The 22,148-nt window shown below is 41.9% G+C and overlaps 1 protein-coding gene across 1 annotated transcript; it reads right to left on the bottom strand.

The window, feature by feature from the left end:
- Positions 1 to 1,352: 1,352 nt before the first annotated feature.
- wnt7ba (wingless-type MMTV integration site family, member 7Ba) lies at positions 1,353 to 16,801 on the bottom strand. Its single transcript, XM_046299335.1, has 4 exons — positions 16,411 to 16,801; positions 14,690 to 14,916; positions 7,434 to 7,705; positions 1,353 to 2,978 (listed from the first exon to the last, which is right to left on the bottom strand). The coding sequence occupies exons 1-4, from the start codon at positions 16,491 to 16,493 to the stop codon at positions 2,499 to 2,501; spliced, it is 1,062 nt and encodes a 353-aa protein (XP_046155291.1). The 5' UTR covers positions 16,494 to 16,801; the 3' UTR covers positions 1,353 to 2,498.
- Positions 16,802 to 22,148: the final 5,347 nt, after the last annotated feature.

The raw sequence follows: 22,148 nt of genomic DNA on the forward strand, positions 1-22,148 counted from the left end.
TCGCCCATGGAGCTCCATAACGCTTACACCGCATCATCTCAGAATGGGAATAATTACCCCCCCATGTTGGAATTGAGACCGCAATAGGGAGATGTTTAATTTTTCCTTTGTATGGGCTAGAACGGGTTGCTTTGTTTGGCTCTTTTGGTAAAATGATTCAGTGCAGCACTCACCAATTCACCTAGTAACATGTTAAAATCATGTTCAATGAATTGAGGAGGGATGGTGAGCAAAATAATAAGATAACTACTTAGACACGCTACTGACAATAGAAATGCACAGATCTAAGAAAATGAAAATTGCAGAAAAATGTTTTGTACTCTACTGTTGTGGCTTTATGCTTAATGCCACACTAACTCTGGTACACTTCAGTAGCAATCAAAGAGAAAAAAAATATATTAAACATTGCTATCCATACTATAAGACCTTTTAGTTTGAAGATATCTTAACATAAATAAACCATTTATTTTCAGTGTTCAAACATACAGTGCCTTCAGAAAATATTCACACCCCTTGACTTTTTCCACATTTTGTTGTGTTACACCCTGAATTGAAAATGGTTTACCCCATAATGTCAAAGTGGAATTCTGTTTTCGGAAAGGTTTTACAATCCCTTACAAAGTAGGGCACCTATTAGTAGATGGCAATTTCTTTTCAGACATTGAATATCCCTTTGAGCATGGTGAAGTTATTAATTACACTTTGGATGGTGTATCAATACACCCAGTCACTATGAAGATACAGGCGTCGTTTTTATCTCCGTTCCTGGAGAGGAAGGAAACCACTTCGGGATGAGGCCAATGGTGACTTTAAAACAGTTATAGAGTTTAATGGCTGAAATAGAACACTGAGGATGGATCAACAACATTGTAGTTACTCCACAATACTAACCTAATTGACAGAGTGAAAAGAAGGAAGCCTGTACTGTACAGAATACAAATATTCCAAAACATGCATCCTGTTTGCAACAAGGCACTAAAGTGATACTGCTAAAAATGTGGCAAAGCAATTAACTTTATGTCCTGAATACAAAGTGTTATGTTCGGGGAAAATACAACACATTACAGAGTACCACTCTCCATATTTTCAAGCATAGTGGTGTATGCATCATGTTATGTGTATGCTTGTAATCGTAAAGGACTGGGGAGTTTTTCAGGATAAAAATAAATGGAATGGAGCTAAGCACTGGTAAAATCCTAGAGGAAAACATGGTTCAGTCTGTTTTCCTCCAGACACTGGTAGATGAATTCACCTTTCAACATTTACATTTACATCATATCCAGAGCAACTTACATTTTCATGAAATGTTTTGTTGTTGTTGACAATGACCTAAAACACATGGCCAAATCTATACTGGAATTGCTTACCAAGAAGACAGTTACAGTTTTGATTTACATCTGCTTGAAAATCTATGGCAAAGACCTGAAAATGGTTGTCTTGCAATGATCAACAACCAATTTGACAGAGCTATAAGAATTTTGAAAAAATTACTGACAATTGTTGCACAATCCAAGTGTGGAAAGCTCTTAGAGACTTACCCAGAAAGACACAGCTTGTAATCACTGCTAAAAGGTGATTCTTACATGTATTGACTCAAGAGGGTTGAATACTTATCTAATCAAGATGTATTCGTGTTTTATTTTTCATTCGTTTTTTAAATATTTTTTTTTACAAATGTTAGAATTCTTCTCCCACTTTGACATTATAGAGTATTTTGTGTATATTGTTGACAGGAAATTACAAATCCATTTTAATAACACTTTGTAACACTACACTAAAAAAAACAAGGGGTGTGAATAGTTTCTGAAGGCATTGTAAATACAGTGTGACTGGATAGTCAAGGTACACCACCATTCTACACCAGTCTTTTGAAACCACGCTCCTTTCTCTCTCCATCCGTCTCGCGTCGCAGTCAAAAGGCACTTTGCTGATGTACCGTTTCCAGTTGAGGTTGTAATTATGTCAGTTAATCCGTTTTTATTTTACTTCCCTGTTTCAGATGTCGAGGTTATTTTGCTTTTATGAGCAGTGTTTACCGAGGAGGTGAAAACTGCACTTGATAAAGTTTGGGTCCGCAATGTTTCCAATAACAGATTTGCTTGGTTGGAGATGAACAACCACAATCCTTGCACTTCATCAATATCTTGCAACACATAGTATATCTGCATCACAGTTTTCCAGTCAGCACATAAGAAGAAAACATTATTTGCCTACTTCTCAAAGTAATTTCTCTCAGTCATTTTAGTACATTTAATCTTTCCTTGGTGTTTAAAAATCAAATAGGATGTCCAATGTGCAAAATGAAGCCGTGAAGAATCGAACAATTTTCCAAGTCCACTCTCTAGAGTCCCTCCTGAAGTCCTTCCCCACTAAGTCCACGTCCTAGTACCCTTTTTTCCTTCCTTGTATCCTCTCTCAGGGCCTTGCCTTGTCCCTTTTCCCAGCTCCGTCCCTCATCCCTCCGTCCCCCTCCATCCATCTGCTTGTCCATCCATCCTTTATTTGCAGGTGAACACCTCAGACTTCTCGCTGCACGTGTTACACTTCACAAAACAGCACCACTGGAACTTGCAGTTGCACTGCCACACGCGGGTGTACTGGTGGGTGTTGTGGCCTCTACCACAACACATCAGATTGCAGCTGTCGGTATGGGGTGACGTGTGGTTACACAGCCTCCCCCGCGTCCCTGTGCTCCCTGTCGCCGTGTCCTCCTCGCAGTAGTTAGGAGACCTCTCCAGGTAGACCAGATCTGTGTCCGTGGGTTTCTGGTAGCCCCGCGCCTCCTTCAGCCGAAGGAAGGATGGTTGGCGGAGACGGGAGGCCCGGACCGGTTCGACTTGGACCGCCTCGCTGTAGCGCTCTTTCAGGATGTAGCCAATCTCCCGGAAATTGGGTAAGGTGATCCAGCAGGTCTTGGTGGTGCAGGAGCCTGACACGCCGTGACACTTACACTCCAACTTCATATGCTCCTCCAGGATCTGAGGGAGAGGAGAGAAGAGGGTTGGATACAAGGTTTGGAAAAGGTTAACATGGCCTGAGGGTTAGATAAATGCTTTGAGTAAGAGTTGGCAAATCCCAAATGTTGAATAGTTGTGTGTAGGTAGCTTAACTACTTAATTCAAAGTGATGTGAATTGGAGATTTATATGAAAGAGTTTAGGCCAGCCCACATATCCACAAATTGTATTTTCCATTCAACAGTTCTACAATACATTACGTCTATCAACTAAGGGCATCCCCTGCAATATAGCCTAAAGTCCATTTGGACTATATATTTCAAATCCCCCAACTGGACAGTGATGCCAGCTATGTAAAAACATTACGTGAAAATAACTTATGGCTCAAGCCTCTACTCTCTTACTAACTTGACCTTTTTAAGGACCACAATGGACAGAATAAACGACCAGAACTCTTATGTAACCAGAACCTGTATAACGTTGTACTTGGTTTCATGTGCGATGTTTTGATGTCTTGCGGATATATTTAGCGGACACATTTGACAGATGACAGTTTACCATTTAGGGTTGAGTTATATAAACTCAGCAAAAACAAAAAAAAACGTTTTCCTTTTTCAGGACCCTGTCTTTCAAAGATAATTCGTAAAAATCCAAACAGCTTCACAGATCTTCATTGTAAAGGGTTTAAACACTGTTTCCCATGTTTGTTCAATGAACCATGAACAATTAATGAACATGCACCTGTGGAACGGTCGTTACGACACTAACAGCTTACAGACTGTAGGCAATTAAGGTTACAGTTATGAAACTAAAGAGGCCTTTCTACTGACTCTGAAAAACACCTAAAGAAAGATGCCCAGGGTCCCTGCTCATCTGCGTGAACATGCCTTAGACACCGAGGCATGAGGACTGCAGATGTGGCCAGGACAATAAATTGCAACTGGCCTATGAGACGCCTAAGACAGCACTACAGGGAGACAGGACGGACAGCTGATCATCCTCGCAGTGGCAGACCATGTGTAACAACACCTGCACAGGATCGGTACATCCAAACATCACACCTGTGGGACAGGTACAGGATGGCAACAACAACTGCCCGAGTTACACCAATAACGCACAATCCCTCCATCAGTGCTCAGACTAACCGCAATAGGCTGAGACAGGCTGGACTTAGGGCTTGTAGGCCTGCTGTAAGGCAGGTCCTCACCAGACATCACCGGCAACAACATCGTCTATGGGCACAAACCCACCGTCTCTGGACCAGACCGGACTGGCAAAAAGTGCTCTTCACTGATGAGTCACGGTTTTGTCTCACCAGGGGTGATGGTCGGATTCGCGTTTATCGTCGAAGGAATGAGCGTTACACCGAGGCCTGTACTCTGGAGAGGGATCAATTTTGAGGTGGAGGATCAGTCATGGTCTGGGGCGGTGTGTCACTGCATCTGAGTGAGCTTGTTGTCATTGCAGGCAATCTCAACGCTGAGCGATACAGGGAAGACATCCTCTTCCATCATTTGGTACCCTTCCTGCAGGCTCATCCTCACATGACCCTCCAGCATGACAATGCCACCAGCCATACTGCTCGTCCTGTGCGTGATTACCTGCAAGACAGGAATGTCAGTGTTCTGCCATGGCCATCGAAGAGCCCAGATCTCAATCCCATTGAGCACGTCTGGAACCTGTTGGATCGGAGGGTGAGGGCTAGGGCCATTCCCCCCAGGAATGTCCGGGAAGAGTGGGGTATCATCTCACAGCAAGAACTGGCAAATCTGGTGCAGTCCATGAGGAGGAGATGCACTGCAATACTTAATACAGCTGGTGGCCACACCAGATACTGACTGTTACTTTTGATTTTGACCCCCCCTTTGTTCAGGGACACATTATTCCATTTCTGTTAGTCACATGTCTGCGGAACTTGTTCAGTTTATGTCTCAGTTGTTGAATCTTGTTATGTTCTCATACAAATATTTACACGTTAAGTTTGCTGAAAATAAACGCAGTTGACAGTTTTTAAAATGTATTATTTTATTTTATTTCACCTTTATTTAACCAGGTAAGCTACTTGAGAACAAGCTCTCATTTACAACTGCGACCTGGCCAAGATAAAGCCAAGCAGTGCAACACAAACAAAAACACAGAGTTACACATGGAATAAACAAGCGTACAGTCAATAACACAATAGGGGGAAAAAGAAAGTCTATATACAGTGTGTGCAAATGGTGTGAGGAGGTAAGGCAATAAATAGGCCATGGTAGCGAAGTAATTACAGTTTAGCAAATTAACACTGTAGTGATAGATGAGCAGATGGTGATGTGCAAGTAGAAATACTGGTGTGCAAAAGAGCAGAAAACTAAATAAAAACAATATGGGGATAAGGTAGGTAGATTGGGTGGGCTATTTACAGATGGGCTGTGTACAGCTGCAGCGATCAGTTAGCTGATGTTTAAAGTTAGTGAGGGAAATATAAGTCTCCAGCTTCAGCAATTTTTGCAATTCGTTCCAGTCATTGGCAGCAGAGAACTGGAAGGAAATGCAGCCAAAGGAGGTGTTGACTTTGGAGATGAACAGTGACATATACCTGCTGGAGCGCGTGCTACAGGTGGGTGTTGTTATCGTGACCAGTGAGCTGAGATAAGGTGTAGCTTTACCTAGCATAGACTTATGGATGACCTGGAGCCAGTCGGGTCTGGTGACGAATATGTAGCAAGGTCCAGAATATGTAGCAAGGTCCAGAATATGTAGGAAGGGCCAGAAACGTCTAGTGAGAGGACGTTTATTTTTTTGCTTAGTTGTTTTGAGTTTAGTTGTGACCAAATTTTGAAATGTTTATGTAGACTAATGTTCCCCAAAAAATAATAGAAAATTCTAACACAAAGCAATATCTATCAGTGTTGACATTAGATACATTGTCAATAGGAATTCAAAACTTCTGTGTGGCCAGTACTGTAGCCTTCTAGCCTATCATGTACAAGTGTATCAAGCCTGTTGCACTTGATCTGCCCTGCTATCAAGTTAGGGGAATTGGCTCTTGATTAGGTTGGTTCAGTGTGTGCAGTGGTGCAGCAGCATGGTTTTGGGGGCTGCCAACGAGAGAGGAAGAGAGAGAGACTTTGCAATAATATCCTGCATCCTGACTTAATGCTCTGTATTTCAATGAATGGGACTGCAGGGTTATGGCAGTCCTCATTTGGCAGCCGGTTTGCCTGGCCTTGCGTTCCCTCCGCTCACACACACACATACACACAGGGGCGAGATCACGCACACACCCACACATGGGCAGGCACACACGCATGTGCTCTCACACACACACACACACACACACATTTTGAAACCTTCTGTTTTTAAACTAGTATAGCATAATTTAGCACAGCGATGCGGTCTCCTCTGAACTTATATTTACACTGACAAAATATATAAATGCAACATGCAGCAATTTCAAAGATTTTACTGCGTTACAGTTCATATAAGGAAATCAGTCAATTGAAATAAATTCCTTAGGCCCTAATCTATAGATTTTACATGACTGGGAATACAGATATGCATCTGTTGGTCACAGATACTTTTTTTTTAAAAGGTAGGGGCGTGGATCAGAAAACCAGAAAAACATGGTCTTCACATATAGTTGATCAGGCTGTTGATTGTTTCGTGTGGAATGTTATCCCACTCTTCAATTGCTGTGAGAAGTTGCTGGATATTGCTGGGAACTGGAACACGCTGTCATACACACCAATCCAGAGAAAACAAACGGGATTCATCCGTGAAGAGCACACTTCTCTAGCATGCCAATGGCCATCGAAGGTGAGCATTTGCCCAATGAAGTTGAATATGGCGCCGAACTGCAGTCAGGTCATGACCCTGGTGAGGAAGACGAGCACACAGATGAACTTCCCTGAGACAGTTTCTGACAGTTTGTGCAGAAATTCTCTGGTTGTGCAAACCCACAGTTTCATCAGCTGTCCGGTTGGCTGGTCTCAGGCGGTCCCGCAGGTGGAGAAGCCGGCTGTGGAGGTCGGTTGTGAGGCCGGTTGGATATACTGCCAAATTCTCTAAAACAACACATCCATGTTGTGTGACAAAACTGCACATTATAGAGTGGCCTTTTATTGTCCGCAGCACAAGGTGCACCTTTGTAATGATCATGCTGTTTAATCAGCTTCTTGATATGCCACACCTATCAGGTGGATGGATTATCTTGACAAATGAGAAATGCTCACTGACAGGGATGTGAACAAATCTCTGCACAGTATTTGGAGAGAAATACACTTTTTGTGCGTATGGAACATTTCCGGGATCTTTTTAATTCACCTCATGAAACATGGGACGAACGTTGCATTTAGATTTTTGTTCCATATACTTTCCTGGTTGAGTTGTATTATATTCTATTGCCTGATATTCTAGATCTCTACAGAAACAACTACATGTTTGTTAGGTGTGTTAAAACCCCAGACAACAAGACAAGCAGTGTCAGTCACTTTACCTTTCGTCCTGCCTCATTATTATGCAGGTTCATCAGACGTCGGGCGTTCTTCTTGATCTCTCGGGCATCCACGAAGCGTCTGGAGAACTCCACGCCGTACTTGATGTTGGCCGAGCAGCCTCCCCACTTCCAGCCCTCCTCCTGGTCATGGTAGCCCTGCTTCTCCCTGTCGCAGCCACACTGGCTCAGGTTGCCCTGACTACACGCCGCTGTCACCGAATGTGCCACGCCAGCCGCCGTGATGGAATAGGTGAACGCCGCCTCTCGGCTGCCTGGGGCGGAGAGAGAGGGAGAGAGAGGGAGAGAGAGGGAGAGAGCGGCAAAGAGTTATCTTGCACTAGTCCTAGGTGAGTTGTAGTGCATTACAGTACATAGTATGAGTATGTGTTACTATACAGTATAGTATTTTATGCTGTGGCCTAATGAAAGGCTTGTGGCCCACTACAACAAAATTCATCCACACTTTACATTACTAGGTGACCTGACTGCAATTTGGCCTTTTACTAGTCTAATGTAATTAACCTGTAGCAGGCTAATAAATACATACCATTCCTTATTTGATAGTCTCTTTCTAACTGACGCTCGTCAGAGCCCTAATTTTTAACAGGTGGGCTGGGTAACACTCCACTGATAAAACCCCAAGTGACATCTGCTGGTTGACCACAGGAGCCTTACTGTATCTGTGTCTGTACAGCAGATACAGTAAAAAGTACTGTATATACTATAGTATTACTATAGTAGTATATGTACTATAGTATTATAGAGTTTATATACTGAACAAAAATATAAATGCAACATGCAACAATTAGAGTTTACAGTTCATATAAGGAAATAGATGTCTGGTTAGTATGCAGGCCATTGAAGAACTGGGCGGCTGATGAATGGCACAATAAAGGGCCTCAGCATCTCGTCACGCTATCTCTCTGCATGGAAATTGCCATCAGTAAAATACAATTGTGTTCGTTGTCCATAGCTTGTGTCACGGTTGTCGTAAGAATCGGACCACGGTGCAACGGATGTTGAGTTCCACGTATTTATTTCAAAGTGAAACTTAAAGCAAAAACAATAAATAAATAAACGAACAATGAAACGTGACTATGTGGTGCACATGCACAAACACAAAACAATATCCCACAAACACAGGTGGGAAAAATAGCTACTTAAATATGAATCCAATTAGAGCCAACGATTACCAGCTGCCTCTAATTGGGAATCATACAAAACGCCAACATAGAAAAATAAACTAGAACACAACATAGAAATATTAAGCTAGAATACCCCCTAGTCACGGGACATTATGCCTGCCCATACCGTAACCTCACAGCCACCATGGAGCACTCTGTTCACAACGGTGACCCAACAGGTCCACAGACGATGCAATCGCCATCACACTGCACACTGCCCTATCCCATCTGGATAAGAGGAATACCTATGTAAGAATGCTATTCAATGACTACAGGTCAGCATTCAACACCATTGTACCCTCCAAGCTCATCATCAAGCTGGAGGCCCTGGGTCTCAACTCCGCCTTGTGCAATTGGGTCCTGGACTTTCTGACGGGCCACCCCCAGGTGGTGAATGCGGGAAACAACATCTCCCCTTCGCTGACTCTCAACACTGGGGCCCCACAAGGGTGGATGCTCAGCCCCCTCCTGTACTTCCTGTTCACCCACGACTGCGTAGCCATGCACGCCTCCAACTCAAATCAGCAAGTTCGCAGATGACACAACAGTAGTGGGCTTGATTACCAACAATGACAAGACAGCCTACAAGGAGGAGGTGAGGGCACTCGGAGTGTGGTGTCAGGAAAACAACCTCTCACACAAAATGAACAAATCAAAGGAGATGATCGTGAACTTCAGGAAAAAGCAGAGGGAGGATCCCCTATCCACATCGAAGGAACAGCAGTGGAGAAGGTGGAACGTTTTCTGTACAGCACTTTGTGACATCAGACCGATGTAAGAAGGGCTTTATAAATACATCGATTGATTAAGTTCTCTGCGTACACATCAAAGACTAACTAAAATGGTCCACCCACACAGACAGTGTGGTGAAGAAGGCACAACAGCGCCTCTTCAACCTCAAGAGGCTGAGGAAATTTGGCTTGTCACCCAAAACCCTAACAAACTGGTATGGCAACTGCACCGCCCTCAATCGCAAGGCTCTTCAGAGGGTGGTGCTAACTCAGAGAACCAATCACTGGCCACTTTAATAAATTGATTAATAGTCACTTCAAATAATTCCACTTTAATAATGTTTATATATCTTACATTACTCACATCATATGTATATAGTGTATTTTATATCATCTATTGCACCTTGCCTATGCCGCTCGGCCATCGCTCATCCATATGTTTCTATGTACATATTCTCATTCATCGCTTTAGATTTGTGTGTATTAGGTAGTTGTTGTCAAATTCTTAGATTACTTGTTAGATATTACTGCACTGTCGGAACTAGAAGCACAAGCATTTCGCTACACTCGGATTAACATCTGCTCACCGTGTGTATGTGACCAATACAATTTGATTTGATTTTGATTTGAAATCTACAAACCGCTCGCCCAAACTACGCCATACACGTGGTTTGCGGTTGTGAGGCCAGTTGGACGTACTGCCAAATTCTCTAAAATGACATTTGAGGCGGCTTATAGTAGAGAAATTAACATTAAATTCTCTGCCAACAGCTCTGGTGGACATTCCTGCAGTCAGCATGCCAATTGCACACTCATCTGTGGCATTGTGTTGTGTGACAAAACTGCACATTTTAGAGTGGCATTTTATTGTCCCCAGCACAAGGTGCACCTGTGTAATGATCGAGTTGTTTAATCAGCTTCTTGATATGCCACACCTGTCAGGTGGATGGATTATCTTGGCAAAAGAGAAAATGCTCATTAACAGGGATGTAAACAAATTTGTGCACAAAATTTGAGAGAAATATTATTTTTAGCATTTGGAAAATTTCTGGGATGTTTTATTTCAGCTCATGAAACATGGGACCAACACTTTAAATGCTATGTTTATAGTTTTGTTCGGTGTAGATTATCCTATCTATAAATGCACTTAATGTGTGCCAGTTGGTTTCTGCTTCAGCCAACACATTTGTCATTCTATAGCTGACAATGTAGCGTTATTGAACTCACTACCTTCACTCTAGACAAGTTGTTTATGGATGTAATGTAATGTCTTGTATATTATTTATAAGATGTTAATAAACACACAAATCCGCTTAAAGATGCTAGATAAATGTTAAGTGAACATTACTCATATTGTTTTTGTAGCTGGTGGTGGTAACTTATCACGGGTTATAGACCCACAACCACATGATACATTCTCACATCTGCTGTACCATTGATCATTCTGTCAAACTACACCATCAAAGCAACGATAAATACCCGTAAGAGACTTTCAAATGACCCGCTTTCCATTTCGGAACAAACACATTCACATTTACAGCATGGAAAGGAAATGAATTACTGTACAGTTGAAGTCGAAGTTTACATACGCCTCAGCCAAATACATTTAAACTCAGTTTTTCACAATTCCTGACATTTAATCCAAGTACAGATCCACTGTTTTAGGTCAGTTAGGGTCACCACTTTATTTTAAGAATGTGAAATGTCAGAATAATAGTAGAAATAATGACATATATATATATATATATATATATATATATATATATATATATATATATATATATATATATATATTTCAGATTTAATTTATTCCATTCAAATTCCCAGTGGGTCAGAAGTTTACATACAATGCTAACATAGTATTTGGTAGCATTGCCTTTAAATTGTTTAACTTGGGTCAAACGTTTCGGGTAGCCTTCCTCAAGCTTTTCATAATAAGTTGGATGAATTTTGGCCCATTCCTGCTGACAGAGATGGTGTAACTCAGTCAGGTTTGTAGGCCTCCTTGCTCGCACACACTTTTTCAGTTCTGCGCACAAATGTTCTATAGGATTGAAGTCAGGGCTTTGTGATGGTCACTCCAATACCTTGACTTTGTTGTCCACAACTTTGGAAGTATGCTTGGGGTCATTGTCCATTTGGAAGACCCATTTGCGACCAAGCTTTAACTTCCTGACTGATGTCTTGAGATGTTGCTTCAATATAGCCACAAAATGTTGATTCTTCATGATGCCATCTAATTTTTGAAGTGCACCAGTCCCTCCTGCAGCAAAGCACCCCCACAACATGATGCTGCCACCCCTGTGCTTCACGGTTGGGATGGTGTTCTTTGGCTTGCAAGCCTCCCTCTTTTTCCTCCTAACATAACAATGGGCATTATGGCCAAACAGTTCTATTTTTGTTTCATCAGACCAGAGGACATTTCTCCAAAAAGTACGATCTTTGTCCCCATGCGTAGTCTGGATTTTTTATGGCGGTTTTGGAGCAGTGGCTTCTTCCTTGCTGAGCAGCCTTTCAGGTTATGTCGATATAGGACTCGTTTTACTGTGGATGTAGATACTTTTGTACCTGTTTCCTCCAGCATCTTCACAAGGTCCTTTGCTGTTGTTCTGGGATTGATTTGCACTTTTTATCACTAAAGTACGTTCATCTCTAGGAGACAGAAAGCGTCTCCTTCCTGAGCGGTATGAAGGCTGCGTGGTCCCATGGTGTTTATATTTGCGTGCTATTGTTTGTACAGATTAATGTGGTAACTTCAGGCGTTTAGAAATTGCTCACAAGAATGAACCAGACTTGTGGAGGTCTACATTTTTTTCTGAGGTCTTGGCTGATTTCTTTTGATTTTCCCATGATGTCAAGCAAAGAGACAGTGAGTTTGAAGGTAGGCCTTGAAATACATCCACAGGTACACCTCCAATTAACTCAAATGATGTCAATTAGCCTATCAGAAGCTTCTAAAGCCATGACATCATTTTTTGAATTTTCCAAGTTGTTTAAAGGCACAGTCAACTTAGTGTATGTAAATTTCTGACCCACTGGAATTGAATTATAAGTGAATTATAAGTTAAATAATCTGTCTGTAAACAATTGTTGGAAAAATTATTTGTGTCGTGCACAAAGTAGATGTCCTCACCAACTTGTCAAAGAAATGTGTGGAGTGGTTGAAAAATGAGTTTGAATGACTCCAACCTAAGTGTATGTAAACTTCCCACTTCAACTGTATATAACATTACTATTGCGTTGTCCTTGTAATAGGATATTTCTCGCCTCAATCAAGATACTATGTTGGGTTCCATTCTCCTCAACAACCTGAGTATTAATGCATGGTGTCTAGTGGAAGGCAATGGGGTGGCTTCTCTCCAACCTGACAAACTCACTCGTAGATCCCATTAGCTCTGTGGCTCACTGATCCATAACATTAAACAAACTCTGAAGTCTGAACCAGGGAAACTGACCTTTCAGTAAATGTAGAATAGTGAAGGTTTTCCTCGAGCTGCCAAATGTCGTCCCCAGCATATAAAATGATTGTAGAGTAATACACTTGGTTCCATTGTTGTGGGTATTTTAACTGCTGTAGCTGACCTTGATTAGTGGTCAAGACAGAAACTCTGGTCTCACTCAATAGTTATGGTGTATGTTCCCTGTCCTTGCAGGTCAATCAGATTAAGTGTTTGAAGAGGAACTTCTTGACACCCGTGATGCCTTTACATATGCATGAACTCAAATGGATCAACTAACCATAGGATGAGCCTGTCCCCAGGCCCTGTGAATGACAAATCCAACATTTCATCACTACCAACAGCAACCCAAGAGGTGAGTCCTACCATAACTTCCCAGTAGATCGACAGAGTTCTTGCCATATCAATCTCTCCCAACACATACAGTCAGTAGAGGGACAAGCTGAGTGTCCCTATTAGCCACCTAACACACCATAACCCTAACACACCACGGTGAACAGAGGAATAGATACATTTCCTTTCCTCTAACAAAACAACTAAATGAATCCTCGATCCAGCAGTCCGCCTGTCTGTGAGAGAAGCGATTGTTTCCAGAGCTGTTGGATTAAACAAAGTTCCCAAACCACAGTGAGACCGCAACAAAACATTTCTGACTGATAGACAACTTATATAAGAGAGCCCGTATTAAGACCAATACCACTGGTGTGCTGTGGGGGGAAAAAGAATAGGGGAATTCTGACTAAAACCAGATCAGAGTGATGTTTAGAGATTATGAGTATAGATAGTTAGGAGAGGTTGCACTTCTAAGGACATTGTGGTTCATTTTCACACAATAATTATTATAGATCTACTGTATTTAGGACAGTCAAACCCAGAAGCAGGACAGACTTGAGGTCACATGTAGGACTGACTGTTGTAGGATTGAAACCCCTTCAGGACACTAGCAACACGGCGTCAAGTTTAAATTGTTCCCGTATGCCAAATATTATGGAGTAAAAGTACGGTATTCACTGTGGTTATTGAAGGAGGATGATGGTGAAAGAATAATATTCTCACTGGAAGATTTCACTGAAGTAGTTTCACTAACCGTAGAGCTTCACTCTTCATTCTAATGAAGAGGAGGTCTAGTTTGTGAACCTCTCATTGTTGCTTCCTTTGCAGGAGTAGCACCACACACACTACAACAACCAAATTGGCCATGATGATAGCCACCTTCACCAAATTGTATTGCCCTGAACTGACTACCATAACTTCTCCTGTAACCAGTGCCCTGGTCTGAACATAGCCACTGTGAAGAAAAAGGAAGTTCAACAGAAACAACTTTAATTTAACTTTCATTTTCCTTTAAGAGTGGCTGATCAGATTTTTTGTTTTATATATCCAGCTTACGCTTTGTGTCATGCACCTTGGACTGTATTGGTTGGACTGTGCGTTAGGTGCTAGTCACTGACAGTAGACCTATACGTTTTCATCAGGGCACAGGAAAAGCCAGTGACTTCTCATTCTGCCCAGTTGGCACAATCAGATGCTTGGTGTGGTGGGCATTCTGATGCAATCACTGCATCATCTTCATAAACTATTATTATATCCTTCTCAGTGTGGAGCGGCCACACTGTAGAGAATGTAGAGTAGAGATGAAGTACGACCCACAACATTACGGGTCCTACTTCATCTATACAGGGTTTCCCAGACACAGATTAAGCCTAGTCCTGGACTAAAAAGCAAGCTCAATGGACAATCTCCATTGAAAATGTTTTTTTGTTGTTGTCCAGGAATAGGGTTAATCTGCTTCAGGGAAACTGTCTCTACAAGTTTTCTTCAGCCCAGCACCCCCTAACAAGTTATGTGCATCTGACTAGACTAATTGCAGCAGGTAGACTGACCTACTCTCAGCTCTTGTCCGAAGACGGTCCTCTCGCCCAGGGCGGAGCAGTTCCAGCGGCCATAGCGGAACTGGTACTGGCACTCATTGATGCCCTGCTGGGCACCCTCACCGATGACGATGATGGCATCCGGGCGGCTCTGGCAGAGTGCGCGCTGTCTAGGGGCCAGCCCAGGGATCTTGTTGCAGATTATGTTAGCGCCCAAAGCTACCACCGAGGACAGTGCCCTATGGGGGAGGGGGGGGGAGAGAGAGGGAGATAGTTAATCATCAAGACATAGAGTTGGCAGGGCAGAGTCGGCGTGGCATGGACTGTAGCTACAGATTCTACAGGTCCCCCCATGGGCAACAGTGTTCCCTCATATCAGTCAGGTTTTGGTTTGGCTCGCAGGTAGTTTCGCTACCAATCTAGATAGAGCACTTAAGACACACAGCTGATTTAAGACACACTCCTGGTTCGAGACAAGCAGGTCACTGAGATTGTTTATTGTGACCTTATAGATTTGAGTCCGTTAGGAACGACCCTGCTCCACCGCCTGTTTACAAAAAGAGAAAGGGATGGGGAGCGTGACTCGTGTGGCTTGCCGTAACCCTGAAAATGGGCCGAATCACAGTAATGGGCCAATATCTCTATTGTATTTGCCAATAACTTCTGGTTTACACTTGATTGATTATGTTTTGAGACTGACAAATACACATGTTACATACTAACTTCAGATAGACAAGCAAAACCTGCAACTTGACCCTCATAACTTTTAAAGCACCACTGTGTGTAAGGTTTACTTCGGGTCACTGAATCAGGTTTTAAAATGCACAAAAGCAGACAATGGTTAGCCGATGAAGAACAGACAACAAACCAACTCTGACTAATAGCCGTTTATTCCCACATTTTAACTAAAGCCATGAACCTCAACAATGACTGTTTTAGGTATTGGTCAGGTCTGTCTGTACAAGTATGAGACATATATGTGCAGTAATCATTCGTTCTGTGAGAGCCTGGGTCTTTTAATGTAATAAGAAATAACCAGTTGTGCAGTCTTACTGTCTACAGAACACAGGATGTCATCCAGCGACATGTTGCTCTTTTCCATGTGTTGCTTTACAAAAATAGCGTGCCTGGAACATGGTCATGCTGCAATGCGCAAATCCTACGAGTCAGGTAAGCTCATCAATTTAGTTATTGAACACTGTGAATATAACATAAGTCATTTATAAATCCATCAAAATATTGATTTCATTTCATTTGTCAGTTTGGGAAGTTGGAGCAGCTCTCCATTGACTGTACCACTTTTAGGCTAGTTGGAAAATACATTTAGTCAAATAACGTTTAAATTACGATATTCAACAGACATGTTTTTATTCTTGTTAAGTGGTTTTCTTGTAGGTTTTGTTATTAATATTCCATTTTCAGTCACAAAACCAAACAGATATTTGTTGTTTGGCACCAACAATTTAATGTAAAGGCCAATATCATCCCCTTATTTTACAATAGGCTATTATATAAGTTCCAATAGCTTATTTGAGTTGATAATTTTATAGTGAAATTGCATTATACACTACACATACTTTTCACGTGCGTAAATGTCCTAATCAACAAATTAATTAAATTAGTGTATTATAGAGATTCAATATGTAAAGAGATCTTACAAATGCACACCATCACATGGCTCTCTCTACAAGCACCTGTTGGAGAGAAGGGTAAAAAAGCACGTGCCAACCTACAGGTAGCTACCGCTGGTGAGGATGAGGAAGATCTGGGGATAGTAGACGGACAGCAGCGCACTGCGGGACGAGACAATGAGCATGGTGTCATTGAACACAACGACCGCTGCTTGCTTTAGTGAGGGGAAAAATGAAATTAGCTAGATAATTCCTTTAGAAGATAAGTAGTCCTGGGTGTTCGTATCAAAAAAATCTCTGTTCCCTTTTTTGGGTCAGTCGGCGGAGCGTTGGTGCTATGCAGCTCCAAGCCCCCCGGTAGTAGCGTTGGCTTCGGACGCGGAGACTGGACGGGTCATCTCTTGGCGGCAGTGGTGTGAATGTGGTTGTCCTCCTGGACTGATGGGGTGGATTTTAGATTCCGGGACAACAGGGATGTGCCGCTTTCGCCTCCCAAGAGACACTGTTTTATCATTTGCAGAGGGAGACACAGTGGAGGGAGTATGACAGTGCTAAACCGCCCACCCCCCGTTAAAACCAAACGGGACAACGGTAGAGAGACGAGACTTCGACTATTTAGCTCCCAAATATGATTTTTTTTAAATTCAATCAATGAATCCATGTGATCAATACTGTCTTAAAGATCTGTGCTTTTATGCATTTACATTATTGGTATTATGGTGTTAGGTAGGATACAGATATTTCTGGACATTATGTCTTCAACAGGTCTCAGTAAAAGGCTCGCGTAAAAACAATTGTAAAAACCATCAATTGCTTGTGAAGGCATGCATGACAGGTCCTGTTCATTTCAACTGATAAAAGAGGCACCATAACATTGCTTGTTGTGGAAACAGGTAGGACATACATGGGGTGACACACAATATAACCACTCAATCCCTAAATAACGACTATAGAAATAATGTAGGATACTTTCAGGACACAATGAATTATCGTGCTCTCTCAATGATCTTTAGATCTCGAAGATACCCTCACGTGGTTGAAAGGAAGAATGCATTTGCCATCACTGTCAACTTGAAGGAGGTCAAATAATTGTGATCTTGAACACATCACACTGCAGAAAGAGACTATCATTTAATACTTTTTCTTCGTATTAATCTTGTCAGGAATCATTTACGAGTTCATGAAGACAAAACTGTATCTAAGCCCTGAGTGATTCTTCTCAAACAGAGGCCCATGTTTTAACCACATGTGTATAACTTCCAAGACATGCAAATAAAACCACCAAAAGCACTCTAGAATATCAGATGGGAACGAGAAACAAAGAAAGACACATTTACAGTCTTCCCTTTAAAGATGCTCCATGCAAATAGCAGCTTGTTTGCCTAGAAACTTAGTGTGAGTAAAACATCTCAGTGGGTGGGGATGGTGCTGTTTAGTTTCAAACAACCTTCAAAGCATGGACAGTTTTACAAGGATACTTCTCTCATGGGATGATAACTGAGGGCAAAGTACGCCCATGTTGTCTCTTCTCTCTCCTTTTCGGGGGTGTCGTGTCATGTTAGTGAATTGTTGTGTTGAAGACATCCTCTGACTGTTGTGCTCTTCATCTTGGTCTGCTAGCACAGATTGGACCAGCTGAGCACTGAGCAGTCATTCAAGCATGAAAGGCATGCTTTGTTTCAATCAATAAAAGAAAACATGAAGAGAAATATCTCACATTCTTTATTCAGATCAGATCAGAAAAGCCACTACAAGCTGAGACTACTATCTGTGTAACCGCAGACTCAGATTCACCCATTTTAAGAGCCAGGCAAGGCAAACCACAACCCCAGTGTTTCCCCACTCCTCCAGTACCCCAACAGCACACCTGATTCAACATGTCAACTTATCATCAAGCCCTCAATGAGTTGAACCAGGTGTTTTTGTCTGTGGCTACAACATAAATGTGTGCTGTTGGGGGTACTCGAAGGACCGGAGTTCGGAACCACTGCACTACACCCTTCCTATTAAAACCTATTTGCCAACCTCTTGGTCACAGTCTATCTTGGTCACAGACTATCTGTAGCAACAAAGACTCAGATTCACCCTGTCTAAAACCTCTCTGCCAACAAACCACCTTAGAGTTAGATATAATTCTCTAGCTGATAACACCTCAATCCAGGCTTTCATATCTTTCATTTCAACAAAGCCCCTGTCAGTAAAACACAACTTGTGTCCTACTTCTGATTCCAGCGGACATCTCACAGATAACTTTGTTGGCTTTCTGATCAGGGCCCGCACAAAGCACAGTAGACTAAGTGTACATCTCAAATGGCACCCTATTGCCTATTTAGTGCACTACTTTTGACCATGCCCTTGTCAAAATGAGTGCACTAAATAGGGTATAGGGTACCATTTGAGACATACACAGAGTATCTGGAACTTTCTCTCTGACAGTTTTGTATAATCCTCCTCGCCTTGGTTGCATCTCAAATTGCACCCTGTTCCCTATATAGTGCACTGCTTATGACCAGGACCCATATGACTCTAGTAAATAGTAGTGCACTATATAGGGAATAGGGTGCCATTTAGGATGTACCCCTTGTTAGTGTATTTGACCACTGTGTCTAAAGCCAAGACAGCACTTAAGCAGTGCACTCGCTGTTTCAACTGGTCTGGACAATGGTATCTGTTTCTTATCATGTTTTTACATAGTAAGGGAGGGATGGGGAGAAATGGAAGGGATTTGAATCATTTTGGTTTCCAACCACGGGGAAAACTTCACAGAATAATGTAAGTTGTCTTTAATATGTGAATCCACCCCCAGAGAGAAAGGATAGAGAACTTCTGCTTGGTGCAAGATGGCCTCCTCTGTCCTCTCTTAGAACTTGATCCAAGGGCAGGGATAGTGACAGTCAGGTAGGATATCATGGGAGAATCTCAATTGCATATTCCTCATGTCCTCTCTCCTCGCCTCCTTCTCAAAACCCATTGCAGGAGAAGGTCAGAGGAAAGGACCTCACCTCTGGCATTTGTGAGGAGTGTGCAATTGAGATTCTCCCCATGTCCCTGTTTGCCATGTACTATAATCTATCTTTTGGCATTTCACATGTGGAATCCCCTGAAATTGAAATGGGGTCCCCTGAGAAAATCTGTAATTTTACCAAACAAATGAATTACTATTTTCTCTTCAAATGGGTATATAATGCAACCTTTTAGTGTCAACTAAGGACCCCTTACGCTATAAGAATGTGCTTTCATGTCATTATTATGTGTCTGGACAGCCGACACAGCATTAACTAGGGGATATCATGTTGGGACCCCTGGATATTCCAGTGCCAATTTAAGGTGCAGTAAACGTTTGGCAACCTCTGGACTAGGACATCCTGCATGTGTAAAGCAGGAATCCACCCCGGTTTCATCAAATAACTTTTACACATTTGTTTCTGATACCCCCGGGTCCCCTAAAATAGAGAATCAAATAGCTAGATGGTCATGTTATCATATATATTAAGGTAGTAGATATCATAGAACAATTGCTAATACTTTTATGGGTTAAAAGTTTAGTGCCATAAAGGGTTTCTGTCTGGTACCACTCCAAATATTACTTGACTTTCATCCTATTCATCCCAAACAGATGTCGACACTATACAGTGTAGGAAAAGATAAAAAGACCAACCAGCACATTTAAGTAATCTCAACTCATCCTTATCAGATGGCTTGGCTGGTATCCTTTACAAAACAGCAGAGGCATTTATCACCAGTAACATGCTTGGACAAACACATGGCACCACTAATCATTCATGTAAAAGGAAAAAGCATAAACTAACCGTCAGGAATCTGTGGAGAAAATGTGTATTCTCACCTCTGCTCCTCTGAGATTGTATGATACACACACACACACACACACACACACACACACACACACACACACACACACACACACACACACACACACACACACACACACACACACACACACACACACACACACACACACACACACACACACACACACACACAGTTTTTTATTTTATTTATTTCACCTTTATTTATTCAGGTAGGCAAGTTGAGAACAAGTATGGGTGATGAAGAGTAAACTAACCCATGGGGAGTATTTACGATAAAGCCAAGTGGATTTAAAAAATATATTTGTATTTTTTATTTGATTGAATATCCAAAACATACAATATACTTGCAGTGAAGCCGCTCAACAAATACACCAATGCAGTCATCCAATAGACTCCCATTCAGAGCGACACACAGAAGAAGCATAAAGGGTCAACACCACGCCCAAGGGCACGACAGATGTTCCACAATTCCAAAAACAGGGACCCCAACCCTCCAAGATCCCCCCACAGTTCCCCAAGAGCTGCCCCTCAACCATCTGAGACCCCCCCCCCCCCGAAGAACCCCCCCAATGCACCAACAACCAAAAAAAAAATACTTAAAAAATAAAGAGACAGAGGAAAATGGAAAACAAGGTCACCAAGGACAACTAAAATCATAACAGCAAGCCCAACTGTATATGTTTGTGTGCATGTCTGGCACTATTTACATGTGTGTGTGTCCATGTATGTGTGCATTTGAATGAGAGTGTGTGTATATGCATGTGTACAAATACCTGTACAGCATCAGCCTCTGGCAAACCTGCTTTAGTTGTAAAAACTGCCCCTCAGTGTCATTCAAATGTACTTTTTATTATGTTTTTATTTTGACTTTATTTGTTATACTTTTATCTTTGACCATCATTCTATCCCCCTCTCAGCAACTCCACTACCACTTGTCTCCAATTCCACATCCCAACCCCCAGCTTCCCTCAGCCCATCCCAACTATCTCTGCTGGCCACCCTCTTCGGATTTCTTCGCAACATAAGTTGTGGGGTCACTTAGAAATATCCATGTTTTTGAAAGAAAAGCAAATTTTTTGTCCATTAAAATAACATCAAATTGATCAGAAATACAGTGCTAACATTGTTAATGTTGTATATGACTATTGTATCTGGTGTTTTGCAGGATGATGTATGATGAAGTGAGTTGCCCCCAGAAACTGATCTAAGGTCAGTTTTGAATTTCTGCCCCCTTGTAGTTTTTACCAATAGAGGGAGACAATAACCTGAAGAATGGCTGAGCTCAGATGATATAGCCTAAAACCTCCACATTTAGCTTCTCCCTTATCTCTACCCCATATGTATTGTCATTGTTTTCACTTATGCTTCAACTTTCATATTTTATTGTTGATTTTATGAAGGTAGTACCCATGCATTTCAGTATATTCCACATTAAAATAGATATGCATTTATTCTTGTCAAATTCTACATTGTCTGCTTTGTGCGTGATGCCAATGAAGTTCTGGATTGTCTCTCTGAGAAAGCAATGCTCTAAATGTCCACCTGGGGTCTCTTCTCATCCATATTTGCTGCAGAAAAAGTGCTGGAGCTCATGATGTCGAACACCCTCCAAATCATTGCACCGTACTGAGAGACTCTGCAGTGGTTCCGCCATTTTGATTCCCACTTTGGCAAGAGTGAGCATCGGTATTATTGATACTCAACTACCCAAGTTCATATCGGAATAAGTGTTTTTCCACTGTGTGTAGGCTACTAGGCGTATTATTACTTCCTGAAAAGAGTATTGGATGTTTAAAGGTGTGGTTATAACTGTTTAAACACATTTTTTTCCACTTTGTGTGTAACTATCTGCAAGGTGCAAACGTTTATTTGCAGTGCCCCTTTTTGGGGCAAAATGTTGAAACCAAGGACAGGAAAAGTAAAGGCCCTGTATAACATAATGTTTATTACATTGTGAAGTTATCTTTATGTACTGGTTGTTGTTCCCAAAATAGGGGATTTGGGAATCAA

This window comes from Oncorhynchus gorbuscha, linkage group LG14 (assembly GCF_021184085.1).
Source record: "Oncorhynchus gorbuscha isolate QuinsamMale2020 ecotype Even-year linkage group LG14, OgorEven_v1.0, whole genome shotgun sequence".
Classification (NCBI taxonomy): Eukaryota; Metazoa; Chordata; class Actinopteri; order Salmoniformes; family Salmonidae; genus Oncorhynchus; species Oncorhynchus gorbuscha.

What these genes read in the sequence shown, in the direction of transcription:
- wnt7ba (XM_046299335.1), bottom strand. Translation starts at nt 16,493, where the DNA reads ATGCTCATTGTCTCGTCCCGCAGTGCGCTGCTGTCCGTCTACTATCCC. An exon ending in CGGACAAGAGCTGAGAGTAG is followed by an intron (nt 7,706 to 14,689) that starts GTCAGTCTACCT and finishes TCTCCGCCCCAG; the next exon opens with GCAGCCGAGAGGCGGCGTTC. An exon ending in ATAATGAGGCAGGACGAAAG is followed by an intron (nt 2,979 to 7,433) that starts GTAAAGTGACTG and finishes CCTCTCCCTCAG; the next exon opens with ATCCTGGAGGAGCATATGAA.